We start from the raw sequence: 27,790 nt of genomic DNA, 5'->3' as shown, positions 1-27,790 counted from the left end.
TAGTCTGAACCAAAAGGTCCTAAGTGCTGAGGTTCCTGCCAGCACCCAGATGCCTTTTGATGTCTTTATGCTCAGAACAACTGTTAAGAATGCTATTGCCAGAGTGTCCTGCAGAGCAGACAACAATACCAATTGTAATCAATGAAACACAGCTGTTCCCAATACTAAGGAAGTTTGCACGTCAGCTAATACTGATACAGTAAATCCTTGTTTAACATTGTAGTTATGTTCCTGAAAAATGTGACTTTAAGCAAAACTATGTAAAGTGAATCCAATTTCCCTATAAGAATTAATGTAAAGGGGGGGGCATTAGGTTCCTGGCAAATTTTTTTCACCCCCCCCCCCCCCCACACACACACACAAAGTTTTAAACAAATAATTTAATGCTGTACATAGCAACGGTGATTGTGAGGCTTGGTTGAGGTGAACTTAGAAGGTGGAAGAGGGTGGGATATTTCCCAGGGAATGCCTTACTACTAAACGATGAACCAGCATTTGGCTGAGCCCTCAAGGGTTAACACGTTGTTAATGTTGCCTCACACTCTACAAGGCAGCACGAATGGAGGGAGGGGAGACAGCAAGGCAGACAGAGTCACACACCCTGTGTGTGGGGGAGAGAGAGAGAGAGAGAGAGAGAGAGATGCACATTGCCCCTTTAAGTACGCTGACCCCACTCTAAGTCCACTGCCTTTTAAAATATATCAGGAAGTTAAGACAGCAGCTGCGGCCAGCAAGCTCTCTCTGTCCTGAGTCCTGTCATGTCCCCACCCTGCTCTATATGGAGAAGGAGTGGGCAGGGGGCAGGAGCAGGGGGGAGGGTGACACTCTGACATTAGTCCCCCTCTTCCCCCCCCCCCCGCATAGCAAGCAGGAGGCTCCCGGGAGCAGCTCCAAGGCAGAGGGCAGGAGCAGCACATGGCAGTGGGGGGAGGGACAGCTGAACTGCCAGCAATTGATAGCCTGCTGGGTGGCTGCCACAGGGGGAACTTAGGGGAGTGGGGAGCTGATGGGGGGCTGCCAGTCCACCCTGGTTCCAAGCCCCCACCAGCTAGCTCCCACGGGCTGCTCTTCCTGCAAGCAGTGGACAAAGCAGGCAGCCATCAAATGTTATAAGGGAGCATTGCGCAACTTTAAACAAGCATGTTCCCTAATTGATCAGCAACGTAACAACATTAACTGGGATGACTAAGTGAGGAGTTACTGTATCATACTGAAAGTTATCAGTACCCACAGGACTCACATGCTGAACAATTAATGCCCGTTCAAACACAGACTGTATCGCACTAAACTAGAAGTATTTGGGACTTTGGTACTACAATGGCTGCTCAACACTGTCTGGAAAAAGAATAGCTCACAACAGGTAATTAATGCTTTCAGCTCCTATTGGATGACAGAGACTGACCGAAGAGTTCACAGGAAATCAAACTAGGATATATTTATAGACTGCCTTTGCAGATTTGATGGAGACCAGGATTTGAGTACGTGGGAGAAATCAGACTGAAGTAACATTAAGGCACTATTTGGCTTGGAATAATGTCTGTAGGAGATGGGGACAAACAAAGAAGGAAAAAAACCTCTTCAATCCCCATCTACTTCCAAAGGGCCATCTATTTGACTCTGATTATAATGGATTTCTTTAAACACAAACCTCTTCTGAATAGAACCAGACCAGTGCCATGGCTTAAGCAAGTGTGAAAACTTACAATAAGTTGCCAAGACCTCATTAAACATTGCTATACCTTTTCCTAGATTTCCTCTCTCAACATTACCCATTCAGAGAGAGAACTGCATGTAAAAAGACGACTTTCAAGATAACTTACCTCGTACCAGAGTCATCCAGCAATGAATACAGAGGCATATAAATTTAAAGCACACCAATAAGTTGACTCTTCACGTTTATTCACGGCACTAAAGTTAGATCGCAAGCTTGTTCGGGGCAAGCTTCATCTTTTTGTTATATGTCTGTACAGCACTTCACACAATGGGGCTCTGATCTCTGACCGGGGCCCACAGACACAATACAAAGAAAAATAATCATAATTTTCCGATGCACCAGGAAGTGCCAAGATAGGAAAAATACAGAAAAAGTATGCCACTACCCTGAATGACTTCCACGGTGTTAGAATGCAATATTTCAAGCATGCCACCATATCTTAGACCGTCATCTAAGCAGAGTTAGGTGGCATCACTACTTGAACAGGAGAGGCCAAGACACAGGTGCTGTGGGAGGTAGTGCTGATGTTTCAAACAGATGGGACTTCTAGATGGTACTGAAGCAATGGCCCCAGCATGGTGGTTTAGGGACACTGTCCTGTTGGACATGCCAACTTTTGGAAGAGACAAAAAACTAAACCTCAGCCACATTCTGCCTACAATACCTACATTTCTCCTGCATCATCAACTGGATATGATACTTTTACCTACATTCTTTTGAAAACTGATGCATATTACTGCAGTGTGCAATCAAAGTTGCTATGTTTCACTCTAGAGGTGGATGTGTCAGAATGTTGTTTGCAATGATGCCTTTATAACAATAGCTTATAAAGGGATTCTTGGTGGTGAAAAGTGCTATATAAACATAAGGTACTATTTTCTCTGAGAGGATCATGTATGAATTCACTAGATATATGGGAGAAAAACATCTACTCAAATGCAGTGCAGAGACTTGTGCTGACTCTGTAGAGGGGTGAATTTCACCTATGATGAATATCTTCTTAAGTTCCAATAAGGAGAAAGGAAACACAGAGTGAGCATAGGACAGTTTAAAGGGATTTAACAGGCCTTTGCTTCGAGTTTGGCAGTGGTCTGTTAAGCAGATTTTTGATTTACACAGCAGCAAAAAGTAATTAAATTCTTAGGATTACAATTGCTTCTCTAAGTGTAATTTAGCTTTAAACTATTTTTTTAAAAAATTAGCTTTTCAGGCAATGCATTTTTTTTTTTAAATGTGGGTTAGTCAATTTAACATTTTAGCGAAAACTTTTTAAACCCATCAAGAGATTTATATATGAAAAACCAGCTACTGAGCAAGAAAAAAGGTATATTTCAAAACTTTATTTTATAATATTGTAAATGCCTCCTTTGAGTGAAATAGGTTTTTTTTTTAAATTAGAACACCTCACTTTGCAAGCGTAAACAGAAACTGCTGTAATTTTTGTTTTAAAGGGAAGAATCTAAAATTCTTACCTGTAAATGATGTATTTTAGATTCATTATTCCGCAGCATTTCCTTCTGTCTTTCAATTTCTATTTCAAAGCTACAAATCTGATTATGTAAAGTTTGTATACTCTTGTTCTTTTCCAAACTTTCATTCTGGAGCATGGCCACCTGGAAAAAATTCTACAATTACTCCTGCCAAAACTTGTGAAAAATACCTGCAACTTAATTTTTTAAAACTGTTCTAGAGATTTCCCCTTAAGCTCAGAAGAGAGATCCTAGCAAAATCTCTCTCCAATTCTAAAAGACTACCAGAAAAATCTGAAGTTTCTAATAATTTTTTCCCCACTCCCACAGTGTTGTACTGATACAACCTGACCTAATAAATGAGAAAAAGCGATATGCAAAAGCAGCAATAAATCTTACTTCTAAACACAACTGTTTATTTGAGTCACTATTTAATAGGTCAGTGTCCAGGCTTTCGACTCACTCCCTGACATGGAAGTGATTAGATATTCAGAGGAAGCAGTCTATTTAGTTCCAGATTGGGGCTGGTGATGCTAATATTGCTTAAAGAGAAATGCCAAAGAAAAGTAGCACTGAAAAGGCCTATGTAGGAAGGAGAAAGATTAGTAAATACTACTCTCTCAATCTAAGTCGTTTAAATGAGCTCACCAAGTATGGTAATTGTCTGGGAATGGATGGCTGTGTACTAAAGAAAGGTGGTCAAAGCAGCTCAACTAATATTACTGCAGATGGAATCCGTACAGTCCAGAGCAAATCCAAAGGTGTCTACTAGCACCCAAAGAGACAAAGAGGATGCACAGAGTATTAGTGATGATATTCTTTTTCTGTCTGGGCACACCTTTTTATACATATTATTTGTTTGTGACTGGTTTTCATCTTAAATGGAATTCTGTGGGGAACATCTAACAGGCGCCACAAGGAGCATAGAAAAGTGTGTAAGCAATCGATTCATTACTAGTTTTGTTGCTTGCATGTGCTACACTTTTACACAATTTCCTTCTTGCAAAAAGTGTGCATGATCTATAGGAGACACACAAGGTGGGTGAGGTAATATCCTGGGACCAACATGGCTACAGTTACACTGCATATATTATCTGTAGGTTATTCAACAAGAAAACTAAAAGTATCTGACATCTAGACAATGTTTGACTCATTACATCTCAGCGCTGCTTCTGAGAGACAGAAAATACAAAACACCATTTTTGATCCAATTAAACAAATGTGAAAGTTCTTCTTTCAGACAAATTATTTTACACCACATTCAAACAACAGAACTAAACAACCCCAAGACAACCTCTAGTGCTTCTCAGGTTCAGATACCCTTGACTTATATCATAAGGTGGGCACGACTCTTGGTGCACCACCACTTCTGCTGTTTTTAAACCTTGTTTCAGTATTTTCTGCTGTTGTCACTTTACTGCCAGGCCCAGAGTCAAGAACTAGATCTTTACAAGGCAAGATAAGAAAAAATGATTTCCATCCACGCAAAATGGAACAGTCACTGAAGACTCATGCAAATTAACAGTGCTCAACAGCACTGAAATCTTAAGAGCACAAGATCCCACCTAAAAGTTATGGATGTTGGAACAAGATCCTGTACCTCATTTCTACAAGGATACAAGAGGGCCTAGTAGAAATAAGGCATGAAGCTGATTTTTTTCCCTTGCATTACAGAGAGAGAAAACTACCAGTCACGGAAGGAAAGCATGCCTAGTGTATTCGGGATATTTTTCAAGAACAGTTTAACCATGTGAAAGTTTGCCTACCACATAAATCAGACCAACTGGGTAGCTACTCTAATTTTGTGCATCCAACTTTTCCATAATGAATCAGAGTTCTTTACTTACTAGTGACATTTCCATCCCCTTTCTTTCATTATTTCCTCTCCATACCTCCAGATCACAAGCCAGTTGCACTTGTGCTGCTGGTATTATATTTCCATTTTTATGTAAACTACAGTATACGGCCTGTCTTGTATTGAGATTTTCCATGCAGTTTACAGGGCCATATCCTGCGGTCCTTAGGTCAGACAAACCTATCATTACACTAAATATAATCTGAAAGTAACTCATGCATGAATAAATATACAGGATTTAAATTTCATTTGGCTTGTGCCTTTTGAATTTGAGTACATCAATTTTAAAATAAGGAAGCACAAAAAGAAACAAAAAACTATCATCAGTATTTTATGTACTGTACCTGAAATCAAGAATCATGAATTTCTTCACTTACTACTCATATTTCAATGTTACAGTGCATACTATTCTGCTGTCTTCCAAAAGCATTTAATCAATTAAGGTATTATTTCAGAATTCTATTAGTGGAAGCCAATTCACACTCCCAAATAAGAAATGAAAACACTTCTTATTGCCTACAAGATTGGATTCAATAGTTATCTCCACATTTAGATCACATGACATGGCTTTTGTATTTAAACATACATAGTAGAATTTATTAGAGAAGCTACAAAATTTGGATTGAGTCACAATTCCCAGCATCCCAAAATTCCAGGGTATTTTGATTCAGACTTCTAGTTTGTCCCCACTACAAAGAAAGGCTCAGATCATGAAATTCAGATTCCCCACTACCCAAACTTTTGATCCAATTTAAATTTGGTTTCATATCTCTGCTTTTTGTCAACAGCAATATTCACTTATTGATGTTATCATTTAGCAAATGCTTTGGAAGGGACAATATACAGCAAGCCCGAAAGTTTTCAATTTGTACATCATTTAGGTGTTCTGTGTCATCAAAGAATCATCCTGAATGGGAACAGGTAACTTCTTTTATTTCCTTCCATTCAAATCCAGTTAAGTACATAGAATGAAATTCTGGCCTCACTGAACTCAGTGGGATAAACTTCCTTTGGCTTCAGTGAGGCCAGGATTTCACCTATAATCTTCAGCTGAAGTTCTCTCTCTGCCCTACCTCATTCAGTGCCATGAGTTATTTTAACTGGAAGGAGAGGACACTAACTGAGGTCCCTTCCAACCCTGATATTCTATGATTCTAAGTCACAATCCATTTTATTACATCTCTTGACAATAAAATCACTGACATGTGATGTGTGGTTAGCTATTCTGGTAACTCGGCACTGTCCTGGGATTTCCAGTGATTCAACTCATTTATTATGTATAGGAAGAAGTTTACAAAGCAGGAAGTGCAAAAAGACAACAGTGATAAGCAATTGTGTCCTAAGACTGAAAAAAAACTGCACTGAGGCATTTATTTTCTTACCACTAAAAAAAGAAAAAAAGATATAGAATTGCTCAATAGTTTTTAAATGATACAGCACATATCAGTGCAATTACAATTCTTTTAAAGTGCAGTACAGAAAATAAGAAAAATATACTGTAAGTCACGGGGAAGAGGCTTTCTTTAGTTATGCACAATAAATGTTATAGCTTGACTCAAATTAGCAAAAAAGGAAATAAGAATATGAACCTGTATTTGTTAAAACAAACATTTACAGCACCTAAACTACACCACTAAATTATAGGAATTTCTTCTTAGATTTGAAGGTGATAGTAAACTGAGACGTTCTTCTCTGCAGTGAAACTAAAATTTACACAAAGAAATACATCTGAACAAAAGCGCACTAGAATCCTCCTGTGCAAAAGAAATTGTTTTTTTGTTGGGCTCTGAAGAAAAATGCTAGCACAAGAGGGAAATTGCTCTCCACATAGTTCAGTGAACTGGCAAATAAACTTCTGTAGACTGACTAAAGTTATAGGCTTACATCTCCATTTGCCAGTGGGCTCTCATCTGGATTGCTTTACCTTTCTCTTACTTTAATATATGCCGTCACTTGATCCCCTCCCGTTCCAAGACAAGCTAAAGAGGCTCCAGACTTCTCTACTTTTAGATTTAGGAGAATTTGTTCAGAAACATCGGATTAAAAGTAATTGAGTATTTGGTTAAACTATCAAAATAACGTTTTTATTTAAAACACAGAATCTCTTAAGACTTGTTTATAATATGTTGACTCATTTCACTATTGATTGGGTGCAGCATTGACACACATTTTAAAGTCAATGCCTACGAAAGGCCTGCTTTCTAAACAAAACCTAAATGCTCTAAATTAAGTCATTAATCAAAGGACTTGAAGCTGTTAGTAAGGTGACCTGCAGCATCTGGTCTCCCAATAAATTCCCCCAAGTCCCCAAAACTCTTTAAAGACAAGAGTTCCAAGGGAGCATTGCACAATATGAACTTCGTTAGATCCAGCATCAGAACAGAAACCAGCCTGCCTGAGAGTAACAGCATGTCAATTAATAGAAGTCTCTTCAGGCCAAGAAGCTTGGAGAGCTCTTGATAAATTTAAAACAAAAATGAAGCCGGTTCAGTATGTGGAGTTTTCCAGGATCTGATCTCCAGAAAAATACACAGGTAGATGCAGCTCCTAACATTGCAGTACTTTTCCTAATGATCTCTTTCATAAGAAAAAGGAATTGAAGGAGAAATTTAATGTCAGCTGGTTTGATAACTTAAATATTAAAATACTAAATTCATAGCAACACATGAATATAAATTACATATTTACTTGTGAAGCCAATTTTCTTATTTTATTTTATTGTATTGTAATAAAAGTGATGGTACACTGACTCATTTTACAGCTTTTTGAGCCTACTAGTGCTTTAGCTGTATTTCTAAACAGCTTCTGAACAAAAGCGTTTTCCTCTATTTTTATAGAATTTAAAAAAAATTAATGAAAATTAAAGTGAGTAGAAGATATACCTTATTTTCTAGAGAATTACTCCATTCTTTCAATAAATTTACATGCTGCACTGCTGAGCTGGCTTCATGTGCTTTAATTTGCTGATTTGTTCCCTGTGACAACAAAGAATTTATACATTTTAGCCAATTTCACTTTTTTTAAAAAACCAATAATACAACACAAGAATATAAAACCAGCCCTACATATATTTTGGTACCCGGATGGACTTTACAAAAATATAAACAGAGGGGAAATCTATTTGGAAACTTATGAAAAAGTGAGAAATACATTTAAAAGCAAGTGTTTTATCCAATTGCTGTATATTTCCAATCTATCAGAGGAAACAAAAATGGAGAAAAGATTTACAAAATGAATTGTTTTAGAACCATCTCTAATTTTTATAATAAAGAAATCACAAAACAAGTCACATAACTCAAACATCTGATTCCACAAATAACAGTTTAAACCATTTTATAAATTACTGTAAAGTGTCCATTGGTGTGAACAGGAAAGAAAAACAGTTAAGGTAAATTTATTATCACTGGAAACTGCCAATTTTGTAGCATCTATCAACTAAAATAGTTTTCAGAGGCTAATTTGCCATTATAGAAAGTTAGCAAGACACATTCATTGTTGCTTTATGATGATCAGATTTCCTGCCCCTTCACAATCTGCAAATGTCAGTACAAATAACCACTGTAAGTTTACAAAACACACATAGATAATATACAGAGTACATAAGATGCAGATCATGTTACCTTCTACTTCACACTATACTTCTGCAAAAGGTTTTGCAATGCAGTTTATATCTGTTTAGATGCTACATATGTTGCAAGCAACTGAAAAAGTTTCAATGATCTTCAATGTATATACTCTATATAAAATATTCAAAAATATATATGTGGATATATGTACATATATACACACATATACATACATAAAAAGAATGAACAGTGATACATAAGACATAACAGTGGGCAGTGCTACATCATTAATAATGTCTACAGTTGAGAGAGCAACTGTATTTTTTGTGTTTAAAGTGCTGAATGCTTTTTCTTTTTTACACTGGCAGAATACGAAGGGCCTGATTGAAAGTCCTTTGGGAAAAGACTCTCACTTACTTCAAACAGGTCGTAAGATATCGATGGGAAAGAAGGTTTATAGGAGTGTTGCACATGTACTCAAAGATCTAGTTTCACAGGTCACCGTGAGCTTCAAAATTATGGCATTTAATTTGATAAATTCTATTTTTCCTGTCAGCAGCTTTTGAATTTTTACTGTAAAACTGTCAGAATTCGCTGACACACTCAGATGCATGGTATGAAAAGTATGATATTGCAAATATGGAAATAACAGTGTTGAAACTATACTCAAGTTTTTTCTTACTTTGTGGTGATTTCTAGGATTTAATCTGCAATTTTTATTAATTCTATGCTGTGGTTTGACTATGCACCTATATGCACACACACATATATACATATATATATATATATATGAATGTACATAAAATAAACATTCTAAGTGGGCCAAACTATTTTTAATCATATTGCATATATTCACACGCACAAACAGAAGAAATTAAACAAATTTAATTCGGGGAAAAAAATTAAATACTTCCATAGAATAGCTGAAATTACTAGACAGCTTGTGGAGAACAAAAAATGACTATTTTTCTCTTATTTCAAAGAAGAGAAAAGTTAAAGTTCTTAATGTAATTATGTCTTCTGATCTCAGACATCTGTAACTGGCTAACTGAAATCCCAAGATATTGCCAGTATGTGTATGTGCTTTTTATAATTTCACATATATAAAAATATATGCAAAAATGAACACCTGCTGCATAGTCTTAATCACTCTTGCAACTGGATGAATGTTTCTTAACCAAGAGTAGAGACGTCCAGAACTTTCATGTCAAAATGTTAAGTTTTCTTATTGCAGACTTTCATCAATTGGGAAGTATAATTGTTATATACTGACCTGAAAAGTGCAGCCATAACGCTTAAAACTACAGGTACTTGGGGCATTAATACATTCTGACAAATGTGCATTCAACTGCAATAGGAAAAAAATGTGAGTTTTGGAAGAAAACGTTTGCATGATAATGCTCAGAACATATAAAGGGCACAGATTATCAGATTTGTATTTTGTGCCATTTGTAAAACATACAGTACATGTGTGTATATTATCTCCACTCTGACTCAGAGTGCATAAACTGTATATACACATGTAACCACACGCACATGCCAATACAATATACAGAGAGACACATTTAATATACAGTGAAACCTCCACTGAAGACCATTCCTATAGGCAACCCCATTTAAAAAAAAAAACAAAACACTTTAAAGAAATGCAAGGCTTTCCATACATTTTTATTTGACTTTTAATTAAAGGTCAATCTTTACTCGACATATGATTTTTGCTGGTCTGTTGGGTAGTCACTCAAGACCAGTTTCACTGTAGTAACATACGTCTTTTCTAACTCTAGTTTTATTAGGAACAGATTGTCAAAACGTGACATGCAATTCTCAATATCAGAATTTAAAATAAAACAAAAACTAAACAATGAAGACTGTAACAAATACTGCATGAAACAGACAAATACTTTATACCAGGGTGCAGCTGAGTTACATTTATAATGCAGTACACAGGATTCCATGTTTTAAAGTAGGAAAAGGCCTGCATTTTGCACAGATCCAATATTCTGAATGATGACAAACACAGAAAATAATTTGTCCTTTAAAATAATATCACAGAAGTATATACGAAGAGCCGTAATGAAATGCAGCCATTTTTAGGGGACAGAGCAGCAGATAGATGCAAACTGCCTAAGAGCTGGAATGAAGGGCCATTTTGTAAAGAACACCATGACAAACCTCACGTCTCCTGACAATGCCTTAAAACCTTTATTTCCATCCAGAGCAGAGAGGACATAGGGGCCAGATCCTCATCTAGTGTAAACTCTTATACCTTCACTGAATTCAAGATATTTAAAAAGACCCACACATAGTAAGCCCTCTGGTACTCAATTCATCCACCTCTAGAAAAAGGCGTGAACGGATCCTGCCTGCATATGAAACTGTGGTGCTAAAGAAACAAGGTTTTTCAAATCTAATTTTGAGATGTTTAACTCATCCCCCTCCAGCATATGCAACACCTACTTTGTTTTAAACACTTACTGTAGAAATTCACAATGAAAGTTCAAAAGAAACATTTCAGAAAAAAATTAAAATCAAAGAAGAAAAAGTACATGTGCTATACGAGATTTAAATGGGGGCACTGCTTCTTCAACTTCCTCAAAACTAAGGACTGTGCCAACCAGTAACCATTTACACATATTAAGAGTTGCTATATTTCTAGAATAAAATATCATGTTCACTTTTTGTACACTATTTCTACACTATTGAGAATGGCACAACACAATTTTCTCAAACCGTTAGGCAGGCATTTGCCTATATCACCTTAGAATGGCTGTCCCTAGTTATCCAACTGGGTTTAAGATTATTTTCTTAACATTAGAAAAAAATGAAACAGTAAATCAACAAAATGATGCAGGGATAAGATGGCAGCTGGTTAAAGTCCAACCCTATCAACAACTTTTAGAATCCAATTCCGCCAACCCTTATCAAGCCTTGTGCTTATTGATGTGAGTTGACCTATTGTTTTTAATTGGACAATTCACAGTAGTAAGGACTAAGCACTTCATTCTTAAGTCCCTCACTACTCAGGACAGCATTTAAGCATTTCTTATTGACTTCAGTAAGATTTAAGAACATGTATAGGTGTTATTATGAAAATAAGTTCTTTCCTGAATCAGGATCTCAGTTGGTAAATATATACTGGCAGAAATGAGCTGCAAAGGTGGCCTTCTACTTATGTTATTAGACAGATGCTTAGATCATCTTCTCAAGAGCATAATGTTTATTAATATGCACAAGGCCTGCTATACATTTTAGATTGCACATTCCTTGGGACAGAGGTAGTTTGCCAGGCACTCTCTCACTTTGGGCACTAAATATGATTATTCATTTATTGTAACATTAAAATGATGTATTCCTATATCAGGAAAACATAACCCCAAAAAATCTAATGGAATATCAGTGAAAAAGGATACCTCAAAAAATGAGTTTAAAAAATGAGTATTTTAAGGAGTGCTGGAGACAAATATGTGCTCCTCATTCTAGATCATACAAAAGGATTTATTTTTAGAAAAATATGCACATTGGCCTTTACAGATACTACTAACAGATCAAATGAAGGAATACATTCAGACACCACAAGATACAAATGAAATTTATCGGCTCAAAATATTAACTGAATTTTCTACATATGTTAGAAGCTTTAGCAGCTTGTTGCATCTGATCACAAGAGATGCCGTACAGGAACAGACCAGTATCCGTTCTCTGATCGAGACCAGTGCTGGAGGCTTCATGGGAAGGTTCCGAGCTCCCATGATGCAACTAGCAAACATCAACAGGACATTTCTTCTTTACCTCAGTTACTGATAAGTTTTACCATAAAGTAGTAATTTTATCCCAATCGTGTGAAATACAGACACCAAATATTAAATCCTTTCTTGAATAAGATTAAACTATTTACTTAACATTTATCCTATGGCAGTGAGTTTCACAGTGTTTCCTTTTAGACCATTTAAACTTGGTGCCTATTAATTTAATCAAAAATGCCCTCTTATCCTTGTATTGAGTAAGCATTTAGCTGATTAAGCATCAGCTAAATCGCTTTAACTGAAATATTTCTAAAGCATCTATACCAGCATGGTATCTAAGTGTTAGGCTCTTCATTCTCCTTCTCTGCAAATTTAACAGTCCTAACAATATTTTTAATCTCTCACATAGACTAACTCCACACAACAGCTGTTCAGTATCTGCTATAATCTTTTCTGAGATGAGACCACCAAAATCAAAACAGCATTTAAGGTCAGGATGTACCACTAGCTTGGATGCCATATGAGAGAGCTCTAATGTCAGTATATGCTACTGTATTTTAGATTTCTCATTCTTTTTGAGTACTGAGACTTGAAGAATACATGCTGCCTAACACTATCCAAAGGTTAAAGCAGGAAAGATCAAAGCTAATCTTTTTTGACATGCCACGTGTAATAAATACAAAAAATTAAGAAAGTAATTTCGGAAAGATAATTTCCTAAGAAATCACTAAAAAAATTATTAAAAAATTATCACACTTAACTGTAGTGGTAGATAAGCCTTTTCTTTAGATCTCACGTGGTAATAAGGAAATGGCTTCTGGCAAAATTCTTGCGAGATCTTACTAACAACAAAGTTCTAAGTTGAACACTGTTGAATAGGGATTTATTTAATATTTCAACACAACTCTGGTCATGATTTCTTACCTCACTCCTCAAGAGTGATGTAACACTGCATTTATGAGGACATGAAACCGCAACAGAGGGGCAGTCTGTATCTTCATGTTTCTAAAAGAAAAAAAAAAGGCAAATTACAATTTATACTTTATCTATATTTAAAGTTACAAACCATTTTAGAACAGGACTTGCCTGAAAAAAGAAGTAACTTACCATGCTATAATTAAACATATATATTTACATGGTGCTAGACAGTGAGCAGTACAGTTAATATTGCAACTTTTTATTTGTACAATGTTTGGAAGGAACAAACACAGATATTACACTTTCAGTTGATATGTATTTCTCAACTGTTTTTGATTCAGAAAAATAAGGGATTTATCATATTTTCCAGTGGAAAGAGGAGCAGTTTCCATCATCCTTTATCAAAAAAACCTCAATAAAATCAAAGTTTTTTTTTCCCACGAGCCATGTAGGGGAGTGCGCATTATTGGAAGAGAGGATAACTGCCAAGACGATATTCCTTCCAGTGCCACCATACAGTGCATTGGAAAGCTCTTCAGATATTTATGCTTCTGAATGGCAGAGAACCTGGTAAATCCATATACTCGTATTCACTCTTTTGACCATCCTTTAACTTTGAGTCTCTTTACCATTTGATACAGAATTCTTGCACTATACAGCAAAATATTAAAGCTTATTTAAAACTCCTTTTGATCAAACCTCAGTGCATTTTGTGTGTTCATCTTCTATTTTACATCCACTTTTCACTATGTCAGACAGGTGATGAGCAATCCCCTATCGGTTCATGGCCCAAATCTATGCTCCCTGAAATAAATGGGAGAAGTCTTTCCAATGACTTCAACACACATTTGATTTTGGTCCCTATTCCAAGAGTAGAATACTACTACTTCTATTTTGATCAGCAGAACTCATTCCTCACCCCTGGGCACTCACTCTCCAGGGAAGCTGCTCTCAACTCTTCCATATGATGTGAGATGCAGGTTGCACGTAATCTTGACTTAAATTAGGCTAGGATAACAAGGTTTTCAGAATAGCAAAGGTAGCATGCAAACTCATTTTATAACAATTTTAAAAATTCTTTTTCTGTGTAATACTTTGATTCTTTAATAAAAAAACACAATTTTTCACTTCTATTTTTGCTTTGAAGAACGAGCAATTTTGTCTGCCAGAAAGACACAGTGGACTGTAGAACATGTTGTACTGAGCCAAAAGCTTTATGTTTGCTTCAAATAAAATGAAATAAAATTGTGTTTAGAAATGAATTCACCTAGAGAGATAAAGCACTGCAGTTTAGATTAGACAAATACTTGCAATTAAAATTTTAAAAAAAGCACAAGTCCATATGACTATCTAAACAGTCTGTCAACCGCAAAGGGGATTTCCTACGCTGCAGGGCGGGCAGATTCTATGAAGACACGAACCGTATATGAAACGAGAAAAATTATTTTTGTTTCCATTTGCATACCTTTGGTTTTTTTTTTGTACAGTCTCGAAAAAATGTTTGTACTGCTTTTCATTTTCCGTTCTAGTCCCTGAAATGCCTGTCTGACTTATTAATATGCTTAAAAACCTGATGGTCTGCACAGGCCAACAGAGATGAACTTAAGCTCAGGGTGAGCAGACGGACTGCACAAAGCAAATCTCTCTTTCATCAGAGTGGTCTGGTTACAACCAGACTAAGTCTTGGTACTCAAATATAGTCAGGTAATATTCCAAAATAAATCCAAATTTATCAGCACTTGTATAATCTCACAGACTACATTCTTCCAGGCTTTTGAAACAATGTAGGCACAAAGGGCATTTACTGCTTCATCAGTGGCTGATCTCTGCTCCTCCAGGATTTTAATGCTGTGGCTATTGTTGCGCCCCTGAAACACCAAAACCAACACGACTAGAGGCTGGTCCTACATAGCAAACTATTGGTTTCATTAATATTTTGAATATAGGAACACCTAACACTTTTGATTTGCTGAACTCCTACAAACAAGCAGGCACTGGTCTAACTCTACGAAGGTTTCTGCTCTCCCCTTTTTTATGTTTCAGTGCTTCATTTTAATCACAATATTCAACAGAACTGAGACGTTCTTGCATTCCCCTCCACTAGTCACAGAGCATTTGCTTGCCATCTATAACACCACTTGCTACATCTGAACACTCTTGTCGCTTTTCTTTAACCTTACAGACCCTTCAATTCTGCAGGATAAGCTCTTAACACTAATTTGAGATCTATAGATTGTTAAAATTAAATGTTGGATGAAAAGTAAGGCAAAGTTTTTCCTATCTGTGCAATTAGCCTGCTCCTACCATCTGTGATGAGACAAATTGGAAACTAATCCTTAGTGACCATATGCTCTCATGGAGACAAGACACTTCTCGGGAACACCCCAACGTCCAGGTCAGTAGCAGCTGGCACAGGTAGAGGAAGGACTGTACTTACAAACTTGCTCTTGTTAAGAAGTTTATAAAGAAGCAAAATATGAAAAGGACTGGCTAATACCTCAGATTTTTACTACATGTAAAATTACACGTCTCAGTATACAGCTCAATTTAGTATGAAATACATTCCCTTTGTGGACCCTGAAAAAATACTGTAGTCTCTGATGAAGTTACACTTTTTAGAATGCTCTCATTTTTATCAAGTTTTAGGGAAAATACTTGCTCAAACTTTTCTCCTTTTTTTTCCTCCCAGAACTACAGAAAACTGTATATGTAAATCAAAAGTAACTGTTGGTCTTGTTAAAGATAGGAATTAAAATATAAAAATATAGCTCTTGAAACACTGAAGTCTAATAACAAATTATAGACAAAAATGCATAATTAAGTTGTTTCAGGAAATGCAGCAAGAGAAGCTGAGAAACTTCTGCTTCTGTTATTCAAATCTCACTGTCATAAGACTAGACCTTTTAATTTTTCTGCTCCCTGAATAAAAAAGAGATATTCAGGAACCCAGTCTGCATTCAATATGAACATATTTAAAGAATCACTAAGATTTACTCTACAGACACAATACTTAACCCCTAAAAATTAAGAGCAGAATGGCTTTAGACATCTCAATTCGACTATATCCCCAACAACTCCAACCTACAATAGCAGACTTTCAAGTTTTCCTTTAACAGACAGTTTTGAGAGCTGAGTGAACAGAAGCTGTATAAAAATAAGTATAACCAAAGCTATAGCATTGCTGTAACCTCTCTCTCCCTAGCAGGGCCAGCTTTAGGAAGTGCGGGGCACAATTCGAACATTTTCGGCGGGGCCCTGGCAGGGATGACAAAAAAAAGGGGGGGGAAAAAAAGCCTTTCATTTCTTTCATGTATTATTTACTTTCCATAACTACATAAATAATAAAATTATAAATTATGTACATTGCATCATATATGCTGTTGATTGGTTATTAATGACTGCCGTTTCACATGTGTGGGTCCTAGCTGCTCCCTGCCCAACTCATTGAAGCAGGTGTGCAGGGTTACTGTTCTGGAACTGCAGGGCAGCAGTGGACATGGGGCTGGCTGGAGGCAGGGCAAGGGGTTGGCTGGAGATAGGGGGTGTGTGGGACGGGCTGGCTTCAGGCAGGGCCGCGGGGGGGATGCAGCAGGGGTTGGCAGGGCTGGAGACAGAGGCAGAGACTTGCTGGCTTCAGGCAGGGGGGTGCAGCAGGAGTTGGCTGGAGACAGGGCAGGGTGTGCAGGGCTGGTGCGGGCAGCAGTGTGTGTGGGGCTGGCTGGCTTTGGACAGGGCCACGGGTGTGTGGCAGGGGTTGATTGGAGACACGGCAGGGGGTTTGACAGGGACTGGCTGTGGGCACGAGGTGCAGAGCTGGCTGCAGGCAGGGGGAGCAGGGCTGGTGTGGGCAAGGCAGAGGGTGCAGCAGAGGCAGCTGGAGCCCCAGCCCTTTAAATAGCCCCCAAGCTCCCTGCTATCCCAGGGCTTTGGGGGATATTTAAAGGGCCCAGGGCTCCCCAGCTTCTGCCCTGCCCTGGACCTTTTAAATAGCCGCGGGAGCCCTGGGGAATGCATGGGGGTGGCGGGGCTCTGGCGGCTATTTAAAGGACCGGGGTGGCAGAGGCAGGCAGCCGGAGCCCTGACCCTTTAAATAGCCCCCAGAGCCTCTCACTACCCCAGGGCTCTGGAGGCTATTTAAAGGCCCGGAGCTCCAGCCGGGAGAGCGGGGCTTGCCACGCTCCGGCCGGGGCTCCAGCCAGGAGAGCAGGGCTTGCCGCGCTCCGGCCGGGGCTCCAGCCAGGAGAGCAGGGCTTGCCGCGCTCCGGCCGGGGCTCCAGCCAGGAGAGCAGGGCTTGCCGCGCTCCGGCCGGGGCTCCAGCCAGGAGAGCAGGGCTTGCCGCGCTCCGGCCGGGGCTCCAGCCAGGAGAGCAGGGCTTGCCGCGCTCCCGCATGCGCTTTGCTCAGGGGAATGGGACCACGGAAGCCCCTGAGCACATCGCAGCCAGGGACCCAGGGTAAGTTTAAAAAAAAAAAGTCTAAGGAGCGGGGCCCTCTTAGGCGCGGGGCCCGATTCCTGGGAATCGGGCGAATTGGCCTAAAGCCGGCCCTGCTCCCTAGTTACAATGATGCACATAAGTTATCTTACCTTTGTTTTCAAAATAATCTTAACAATCCAATCAGTGTATTTGAATAAAAGGAGCATTTTAGAAAGTCATCCACTGGTTCATATCACTTACTAAATCTGGACTAACGTGAGAGAAAGGCATCAGAATTTCTCTATTGTGTATACCGAATACACATCTGCCTTTCTCTCATATTTTATTTATATATTTGCCTCTGTATAGCAATGCCTACAGGGTTAGAGGCTAATATGCCTCTATACAAATCATATTAAATAAATCACCAATGCCTCCTGTTAACACATGTATATTTGCTTTGTATTTTCAAACATACACCCTTGTGAGCTTTGTCCCCATCTAACAATAATAGCTAAAAACATAATTACTAGGAAGTGGAAAGTTCTAGCCATTCTCTAAGAGGTCTAGGGAGTTGTAGACATGGAAACACTGCATAAATATATAAAAAATAAATACAGTGAATATATATATCAGAGTGGGCTCAATATCATAAGACGCAGAGTGTAATAACATACAAATGCAAGCCACAGAACCTCCACAAATTCTGTCACTTATGACCAGAATGGTAGCCCCAATATCTATCCTATATTTCTATCCCACTTATAACACACTGCTTACCAGACACCCTAGTCTTGGGCCAAAAATAATAATAATGCTGTCTAAATATGATTGCATATGGTACATGAAATGCAGAGACAGTAAGTATTATTGAATTTGATGTCATGTTCATTTTCTTCCTTGCCAGTTTATACAAGAGCATCTAATATCCTGCCACAACTGCAAAGGTGACGTAAAGCTGTTTTGGATGAGAGAGCACCCAAACAAAGGAAAAATGGTAACGTGCTATTCCTCTGAAACAGATACTCCTGCTTGATGGTATATTGTTAGGATGGTATTTTGCACAATATACCAATTTAAATAGGATGGAATAGAAAAATGTATGCCAAAAAATTACTTTAGTATTGCAGTTATTCCCTGCATCATGTGAAAAATGTACTTTAAAACACAACAACAACAACAAAACCTGGTTCTTTCTATTTCTGGCATTCAAATGTTTCCTGTTCAATTTAATTTACACTTGGGTTGTGATAAATTCCTCGACAGCAAGTATATCTTGACAGTTACAATATTTTCCTTTTTAATTCAAAAGTGCTTAAGCAAATTTTGCCTTATTTAAGACTGAAAGCCCAATATCTCTGATGGTTGCTGAATAAGAAGCATCTGAAAATTGGTCATTCTACATTACATGAAAGATCTGATTTTAGTGATGGAAGAAAACACTGCACCTGTAATGTAATCATTGGGACTTGGCTTTTACAGTATTTACATGTAGTCTCCCGATATTTACAGGTCTTTTCTATATGGTCTGGCAAGTCCTTCCGCAATATTTTCTCTCTGCAATCAGCACGGGGGCATGAAAGTTCTTCAAACTGACAGTCATTTCTCAAATGCATCTGTAAGATAAAACCATCAAGTTAATGCAATTTTACATCCTTCTTCTTATCATGCCCATGAAAGAGAACTCTCCCAAAATAAACTCAGGACCAGAGTCTAATCTTAGATGTGCACCGTGTTATACCTCAGAACATCTGCTAACGCTGTTGTGCATGACCACGCAGTAATGGATTTAATGAGATACATATTTCTGAAGGTAGAATCTGACCATCAGATGACTGCTATATTATGTCTTGAAGAGCCAAAATTTCAGATTATCTTAGATATTCAGAAGTATCAGAAGCATCACAATTTCAAGTATAAGTGGAAAAACCTTTACATTAGAGGCCCCCAACTGGTAACAACGAAATATCAAAAAGGAATTCAAACTCAAAAAGAAAATATGTGAAATAGCAAAAAAAAATAGCACAGTGAAAAACCACTTACATATCAGCCTTCCAGATCTGCAAAGCAACTGCATGATACAGGTTTTCCAAATGAGCATCTAAGATTTGCTCTTATAAAGTCTGAACATTATAGCCAAACTTTTCCAAATGAAGAGTCTAAAGTTTAGGCACCTAAATAAGTAGCCTGATTTTCATAAATACTAAGAACACAGGACTCCTACTGAAGGATTTTTAGGCACCCCAAACCGAAAATTTTGGCCTATGACTAAGATTCTTTATGGATCAGTTAAAAGTAGAGTTTCAAAAAAACTATTTATGATAACTTCTATAAACAATCAGATTAGCTCACATCACTGATTAATTAGGAGTAGGTGGATTAAAATTGAATTCCGTAGATTCCATAGTCTTTAATTTGAAAGAAAGCTTGTGATGGCATCACAGTACTTACCAGTAATTGTGCCAGTGTTAGTAGTTCATTGCAGCCTTTGTTTTCATTTCTGCAATATATCTGAAGGGCAAGAAGCTCTCTCCTACAGCAGTTATCCTTAAATACCTGAAATTTGAAGCCACTTTGTTTTAGAGATTTAAAAACAGCTGAAGAACAGAACTTCTAATAAAGTAAAAATACTTTTTAAAACAATCCCACAATAGCAATATTAGTCCATTCAGGCTTTGAGTGCAGGGAGCTGACTGACACTGTAAACCAGAAAAATAAACCCCACACAATTCACAGACTGAGAAGCAGCCTAACAAAGAAAAAAAATAGGGCCTGCCTTTTTTTTTTTTTTTTTTCTTTTTTTTAATTCTTTCTGGTATATGAAGAGGACTGAAATCCTTCCCCTGCTTCCACTTTTTGAATTTTAAACATTTTTCTAATTGTTTCTCACCTTGGGCCAATTTCTGTTGGTGAGAGAGAAGACTCCTGTGTAAGCTTGAAAGCTTGTCTCTCTCACCTACAGAACTCACTCATGGCTGGGGGAAAGACTAGGGGTAAAACATAAATTTTTGCAAATGAGGAAAGAACAGAGTGATTAACACAGAATAAAAGAGAGCATCCTATATGTAGTAACAAAGCATACATCAGAGCACAGCATGCCCAGCAATAAAAATAGATATGCCAAGACAGCAATTAAATAGTTCTCAGTTAGAAAGACCACAAAGGATTGAACTGAGTTGTAGACAACTGAAGAGAGAGAACAGCAATAATCAGACAATTGTGAAGCAATGTCTTTTGGCAAGTACTTGTCTATTTAGATATCCCTAAACCATAGTATCCAAATAAACAAAATCTTTTTTTCCTCCCTTTCTATTCTATTGAAGATATAGCTTCATTAGTGTGTTCATATATATAACATGTGAGTGCATGGGCTTTGTTAAAGAGATGACTTATGCATTTAGTTCTTAACCCAGCGATGTCAGTGGACTTTCCTATCTTTTACAGCTTAGGCTGGCTCCTGTGAAAGGTCAGTATCTTGCACTTGCAAGCCTCTACTTATTGGGCAACAGTTTCATATTCCCAGTGGAACATAGCTTTTGGGGCTGCGGAAGGAGAGGTGACATCTCAGCTATCAAGAACAATTCCGTCAAGGGCTTGGAACATCAATACAGAGACTGTGAAGTGAACTCTGAATTCACTTGGAAGACAAGGCAGAAAGAAAGCAGCAGAGTAACATGCTCCCAGCAATCTGAATTAATAAGAGAGGCTGCTACACTGTATGCCATTAAAAAAGAAAAGAAAACCAGGTGTGGCTTCATTCCTAGATACAAGTTGCAATAAAGCAGGTCTGGAGATCATGAATATATGGATAACTATGGATAGTTCTGAGTCCAATAGGAAAGAGTACAAACTTTTAGTCAGTTGCAGTTTGCCAACACTTCTGGCTACTTTAGTGGGAAAGCAAGCTTAGAATGCTGTCAGCACTGCGGAGATAACATATAATAGAACTTCAAAGTTACCAGAATTATGAACTGACCAGTCAACCACACCCCTCAGTTGGAACTGGAAGTATGCAATCAGGCAGCAGCAGAGAGAAGAACAAAAAAAAAAAAAAAACAGTACAGTGCTCTGTTAAACGTAAACTACTAAAAAAATAAAGGGAAAGCTGCATATTTCTTCTGCATAGTAAAGTTTCAAAGCTGCTTTAAGTCAATGTTCAGTTGTAAACTTTTGAAAGAGCAACTGTAACGCTTTGTTCAGAGTTCTGAACAACCTCCATTCCTGAGGTATTGGTAACTTTGAGGTTCTACTGTAGTTGTATGAGAATTATTTTGCCTACTGCAACAGTAATAAAATTAAAGCAAAATTCTGATCACAGAATATTCACTGCAGTAGTTAGATGAAGCAGAAAGATTTTTGTATGCTTTTCGGAAACCAGGTTAAGTTTAATGAGCTGGCACTTTTCCCTCACACAAATAATCTACGCAACATGAATTTTTGTAATTTTTTTTCAAAATAATTCATAAACAATTTAGAGAGGCTGCAATTTTGCATATCATAATAAAGATAATGGAATGAGATTTTTGAATAATTTTACAAGGTATTTCAACGGTTCTGTAAAGCCTTTGGGCTGCTCCATTTTGTGAAAAGCAGAAGTTAGTGTGGAATTTCAGTTTTACGACTAATAGTCAACTGACTTGCACAGTAAGGCTGGTATGTGTTCAATAATCAACGTTCTCCGTAGTTTCCTCTTCCTGTGCTTGTAGGAAAAATTGAAGGTATTTCAGGTTTCCCAGCATATATAGTCAGTTGTCTGTCTGTTTGGGGTTTTTTAGGAGGGAGAGGTAAGGGGGAATGTTACATTAAGGTGATGACCTGGCTGGACATTTTTATTATTATTATTATAAATTGTCTGATAGCAGCAACTAGGAACCCCAGCACGGCAACCACATCAGGGCCTCATTGTACTTGGCACTGTTCAGAGAAGTATCAACAGATGACAATCCCTGTCCCAGACACCTCATAATCTCTATGGTACACAAAACAGAATGACCGTAGGGATGAGGTAACAAGATGAACAGAGTACAGCACAAAAGCTATTTTGAAAAGAAAAAATAAAAATCTGATTTAACTTATAAATACAGGAAATTGGATATAGATGCCATTAAATGGGAGGAAAGCCATTGCGGAAGACCTAAACCTAACTGCAACAGATGTGTTTCTACTAAGGGGTCGCAGTGATAGGAAGATACCCTGTATAGCTAGTTACACTGTCTATAACACAGCACTCTGCAAAGCTCTCTGCATCCTGGAAGACAACAATTTTGTGAAAAGGCTACGAAGAGATTGATATGTCTAACATCTCTCTCTTGAGAGTAAGCGAGTACCAACATCAGTACAGAACTCATCTCAAAGCTTTGATAATCAACGTGTCAGAACGGAATAAACGGTAATTACTATTAAAAAAGTACTTTCTTTACACTGATGAAACATTACATAGTCAATATCCTATTTAAAGTGTGGGTGAAAAAAAATGGAAAAAAGGATGTCAGTGAAATAGCCTTCTTAACTGTGCACGTAAAGCAGTGGTCGCCAACCCTTTTACGCACAAGATCACTTTTTGAATTTAAGACAAATCTAGGATCTACCACGCCCCTTCCCCGAGGCCCCGTCCCATTTACTCCATTCTCCGCTCCCTCTGTCACTCGCTATCCCCCACTTTCACCAGGCTGGGGCAGTGGGGAGGAGGTGCAGGCTCTGGGCTGGGGTCGAGGGGTTCGGAGAGTGGGAGGGGACTCTGGGCTGAGCCTGGGGCAGGGGGTTGGAGTGCAGGAATGAGGGGTGTAAGTTCTGGGAGGGAGTTTGAGTGCAGGGCTCATATGTTCACACTGCACCTAAACTCATAGAATCCACAGGACGTTTCATGAGTTTTACTTTTTATTTGTGTCATTTGTGGTTTACAGATCCTAAACCCTTCAGGGATTGTCATAAATCAGTGTAACATTCTCAATTGTGGGGTATGTATTGGTTGAGCTTGGAGCGGGAGCTGGGATGCAGGATGAGGGGTGCAAGCTCTGGGAGGGAGTTTGGGTGCAGGAGGGGACACCAGGCAGGGGCAGAGTGTTGGGTTGCAGGACAGGGTGAGGGGTGCAGGCTCTGGGAGGGAGTTTGGTGCAGAAGGAGGCTCCGGACTGGTGCAGGGGATTGGAGTGCAGGAGGGGGTGAGGGGTGTGGGCTCTCGGAGGGAGTTTGGGTGCAAGAGGGAACTCTGAGCTGTGGCAGAGTGTTGCGGTGCAGGAGGGGGGGAGGGGTGTGGCAGGGGCATGTGACGGGGTGCGAGGTGCAAGCTCTGGCTGGGAGGTGCTTACCACAGGCAAATCCTGGTAGAAGGTGCAGCGGGGCTCAGGCAGGCTGCCTGCCTGCTTTGGCCCCATGCTGCTCCTGGAAGCGGCTAGCTGCTGGCACATCTCTGCAGCCCCGGGGCGGGGTGGGGGGGAAGGTGGCTGTGTGTGCTGTCCCCGCCCCCCGCACCATCCCTGCAGCTTGGTTCCCAGCAAACAGGAGCTGCGGGGGGAGTGTTTGCAAGCACGGGCAGCACATTGAGACCCGCTGCCCCCCTCCCCTCCAGGGGCCACGGAGACGTGCCAGCAGCCAGACGCTTCTGGGAGCGGCATGGGGCCACAGCAGGTAGGCAGCCTGCCTGAGCCCCGCTGTGCCAGACCAAGCTCAGCTCCTCGACTGATTCACTTGGGAGTGGCATTCAGGTGAGCTCAGAGGAACTCAGGGCCATTCGGTCAGGATCGGAGGCGACTTTTAGCTGCCCAGAGATTGTGATAAATGGCAGAGGCTCCAGTGTAAAGGTTTCCAATCCTGTATGGTTACTACTTTGGCATGCTGTAAGACATGCTAGGTTCAAGTTGTACAATCAATTTTTTTTGCAAGAAAGAGCATTATAACACTTTAAAAAAAAAAGATTTCTGCAAAGTAGAAAAACACATTTTAAATAAATCACAGCAACTGAATATTAGAAAGAAGAGACTATTTTAACAACAATACCTTATCTTTAACTATGTTCTCTTGACACGCTGTACATTTTGGATTAGAAGAACTGGAGAGAGAAAATAGACAAATTATTTTCTATCCTACTTTGAATTTTCGGTATTTATCACATTTTAGATTGATGTAGTAAATCAAAGGCGTCTTGTTTAATTATAATTGCTCAAAGTATTTAAAAATATTAATGATTAAGAAAGTATGGCTCAATGAAAGTTGGTATAGAATCAAATGGAACAAATACTGCTAACATTAAACAAAATATAAAGTACTCCTTCAAGAGAATTTGAAAAATGAATAAATAGTTGAATTCAACTTCCACTTACAATAGAAAATTCATTTTTAACTATTAAAAAAACCTTATTTAATAGCAGCACAAAATGAAGTACAGAGTTCCTTTGCCAGTATTTTTCTTCTTTAAAAAGCAATGCAATAATACTTTCCTGTTGTGATGGTCCTGGTCATTTTAAACATCTACGTATTTCTTCATCAGATACAAAAATCAATTTAGATGCGTTTGATACAACATCAATTATGGAAACTATATGAACAGCCATAATGGATAAAACTATTGGTCCATTCAGCCTGGCATTCCAGAGGAAGCAAAAAAAAACAAAAAAACAATAAAAAAAACAAACCACCATAATGCTTCTAGCCAATTGTTCAATGCTTCACATGGAAAAAAAAAACATCTATTTCTAACTTCTACAGCAGGGCTTTGGGGCTGTGCTCCGGCTCCGCTCCAGCCCCAGGCAAAAACCTGCAGCTCCACTGCTCCGGAGCTGCTCCGCGCTCCAGCACCAGGCTCCGCTCCAAAGCCCTGTTCTACAGCATGCCTGATCCAGCAGCTCTGGTTACCTCTCAGTACTTCAGCATGCATAGGCAATACAATTATTAGTGTCTATTACATACCTAGCTCTTTTAAAAAAGCCAGGCATAATTTGACTCAGTCTCCTATGTCAGTGAATGCTACAGCATTACATAGGCCATTAAATATTATTTAAAGGAAACTTAAATTTACCTCATATCTTCCCCACCATATACTTCTCTCAGTAATCTTCCCTCGATTATTAATCCCTATTCCCTCCCTTATTTGTACGGTTGCTTTTATTTGTGTTTGGATTGTAATCTCTTATATAACAGGTAAATTATTCTATTTTTATAAAGTGACTTGTACAGTATAAGTTATTGCTGTTCATAATATTATGGGTCACTGTAAATGAATGACTGATCAACTGTTGCTGTCATTCAGGTTGAATATTCCAATCAAATCCCACCCCAATTAACTAATCCTATTCCTTGTAATTGCACATGGTTTGTAAATCTCAACATGCTTCCGAGTATCTTCACTGCCTCACGGCTTCAATATCGCCAATATTTTTCTTAAGACGAGGTGAACAGAACTGGAGACGGTATTCCACATGAGGGTATATACTGTGTGATATAAGGTCATCATTTTCTAGCTTCTATTGAATGCACTCAAGCATCCTATTTGCTCTTTTAAACTACTGCTGCATACTGAGCAGACAGCTTCCCTGAAGTTTCTCCTCAGATGACCTGAGAGTGCACAGCTCACTAGCATATAATCAGTGTGTACTTAACTGTATGTTGACAGTGGATGTGAAATACTTGTAACTAATACCTGTGATTAACCACAGAGGACTGCTTCCTAAAAATGTATATTCAGAAAAATTACTAGATTTCTTAGCACAAACAGCAATTTATCAGAAAATAATACACGTATCACAACAACCTTATTTTTCCTATTATAAATTTGATGCACTGAGCAGGAGAGAGAAAATGATTTGTTACTTAAATGTATCTAACTCCACTAGCCCTGCATACTCAACCTCTGAAACAATGCTATATTTCCACAATGAAATATAGTCTGTTGCATATACCGAGCCAGAATGGTTATGGGGAATAAGTAGGGGGAAGAAAATTCCCAAATTCTATTTCCATTCTGTTCCTGGTGAAGGGGGTGGCCTGGGGCAACTCACTTCTTTCCTCTGCTGCCAGTTTCTCATCAATAAAAAGAGGATATTACTAAATATCTACCCCACAGGTATGCTGCTCAGATTGAAGTTTGTGCAATATTTTGAACATGCAAAGTGCTATGCATTTATTGTTATTTCAAAACTCAAACTAAAGAGTACCAAATATCATCAGCAGCAATATATCAGAGATGAGATGCAAATGAAATGTATTTAAATTGCCAGGTATTACCAAAAAGCTAGATTTTTTTTTTTTACTTTTAAAAATAAGAGCTGCATTTTTATTCTCATGTTACCATGAATAGTTACATAACTCAACATTCTTATGAAAAAATAAATTAATGAAAAATTAATTTGTTATTTTGCACTCTATCTCAGGCCCTATAATCCTTAAATTGCTAAAAAAAATTTACATGCAAGACACGATGGAAAAATAAGACATTTGTTTAACCTGTTTCAGAAGGTCAGAATTTTTCAATCATATTAACATTTTTAACACAGTAAGAAACACGCACCTTAACAATGCATTAATGCAGGTTTCACAGAATCTGTGGCCACATTCCGTCTGTTTTGGATTGCACAATATGAGATGACACTTTTCGCATTTATACTTGTCCTCCACTGTATTTACAAATTTCTCTTTGTAACCTCCTTGTTCTGGAACATAAATTGATCCTGGAGTGTGATCAGGGTTTGCCCTTTGTTGTACCATTTCTACAGACACAGGGGGTTCTGTCTTTTTATTGGTGTCCATATTGTAATAGGTAATTTCTATGAAAGAAAAAAAAAAAGCATAAGGCATAGCGCTCTACAGCGCTAACAATAACTGATCAGTGCATATAGGCATACACACCCTTTCATCTTTCTGCAAACATTTGTAATAGCTGTAAAAAAGTGATTAGTTTGTCTATACACATTTACATACACAAATATAAAAATGCAGGTGCACATATGAACAGAGACAGGCAAAATTAGCGTATTTGCATAAAATATTAAAATGTGGTAAGTTAGTAAAAGTATTGTTTCTTTTTCAAGGGCTCTAAACGGCCAAGAGCCAAATACTGGTTCTGCGAGCAAAACCTTAATTACCTATGGAAAAACACACTGGGATTTGTGCAGAGGG

General features: G+C 38.4%; 1 protein-coding gene across 8 annotated transcripts in view; it reads right to left on the bottom strand.

Annotated features, from left to right (window-relative positions):
• TRAF3 (TNF receptor associated factor 3) overlaps positions 1 to 27,790 on the bottom strand; it is a 104,501-nt gene that overhangs the window by 17,975 nt on the left and 58,736 nt on the right. For 6 of the 8 annotated variants that reach the window (XM_050954169.1, XM_050954172.1, XM_050954170.1 and 3 more), the window contains 8 exons: positions 27,183 to 27,438; positions 24,677 to 24,728; positions 20,132 to 20,236; positions 19,129 to 19,296; positions 13,272 to 13,352; positions 9,878 to 9,952; positions 7,921 to 8,013; positions 3,187 to 3,327 (listed from right to left, as the gene is read on the bottom strand). In XM_050954169.1, the coding sequence (XP_050810126.1) occupies positions 3,187 to 3,327; positions 7,921 to 8,013; positions 9,878 to 9,952; positions 13,272 to 13,352; positions 19,129 to 19,296; positions 20,132 to 20,236; positions 24,677 to 24,728; positions 27,183 to 27,421 (954 nt within the window). In that variant the 5' untranslated portion in view covers positions 27,422 to 27,438. The remainder of the gene's footprint in view (positions 1 to 3,186; positions 3,328 to 7,920; positions 8,014 to 9,877; positions 9,953 to 13,271; positions 13,353 to 19,128; positions 19,297 to 20,131; positions 20,237 to 24,676; positions 24,729 to 27,182; positions 27,439 to 27,790) is intronic. The other 2 variants (XM_050954175.1, XM_050954176.1) reach the window with 2 other exon arrangements.

Source organism: Gopherus flavomarginatus, chromosome 5 (assembly GCF_025201925.1).
Source record: "Gopherus flavomarginatus isolate rGopFla2 chromosome 5, rGopFla2.mat.asm, whole genome shotgun sequence".
In the NCBI taxonomy this organism is placed as follows: Eukaryota; Metazoa; Chordata; order Testudines; family Testudinidae; genus Gopherus; species Gopherus flavomarginatus.
The sequence above is the reverse complement of the archived record's forward strand: the minus strand, read 5'-3'. Positions and strand labels throughout refer to the sequence as shown.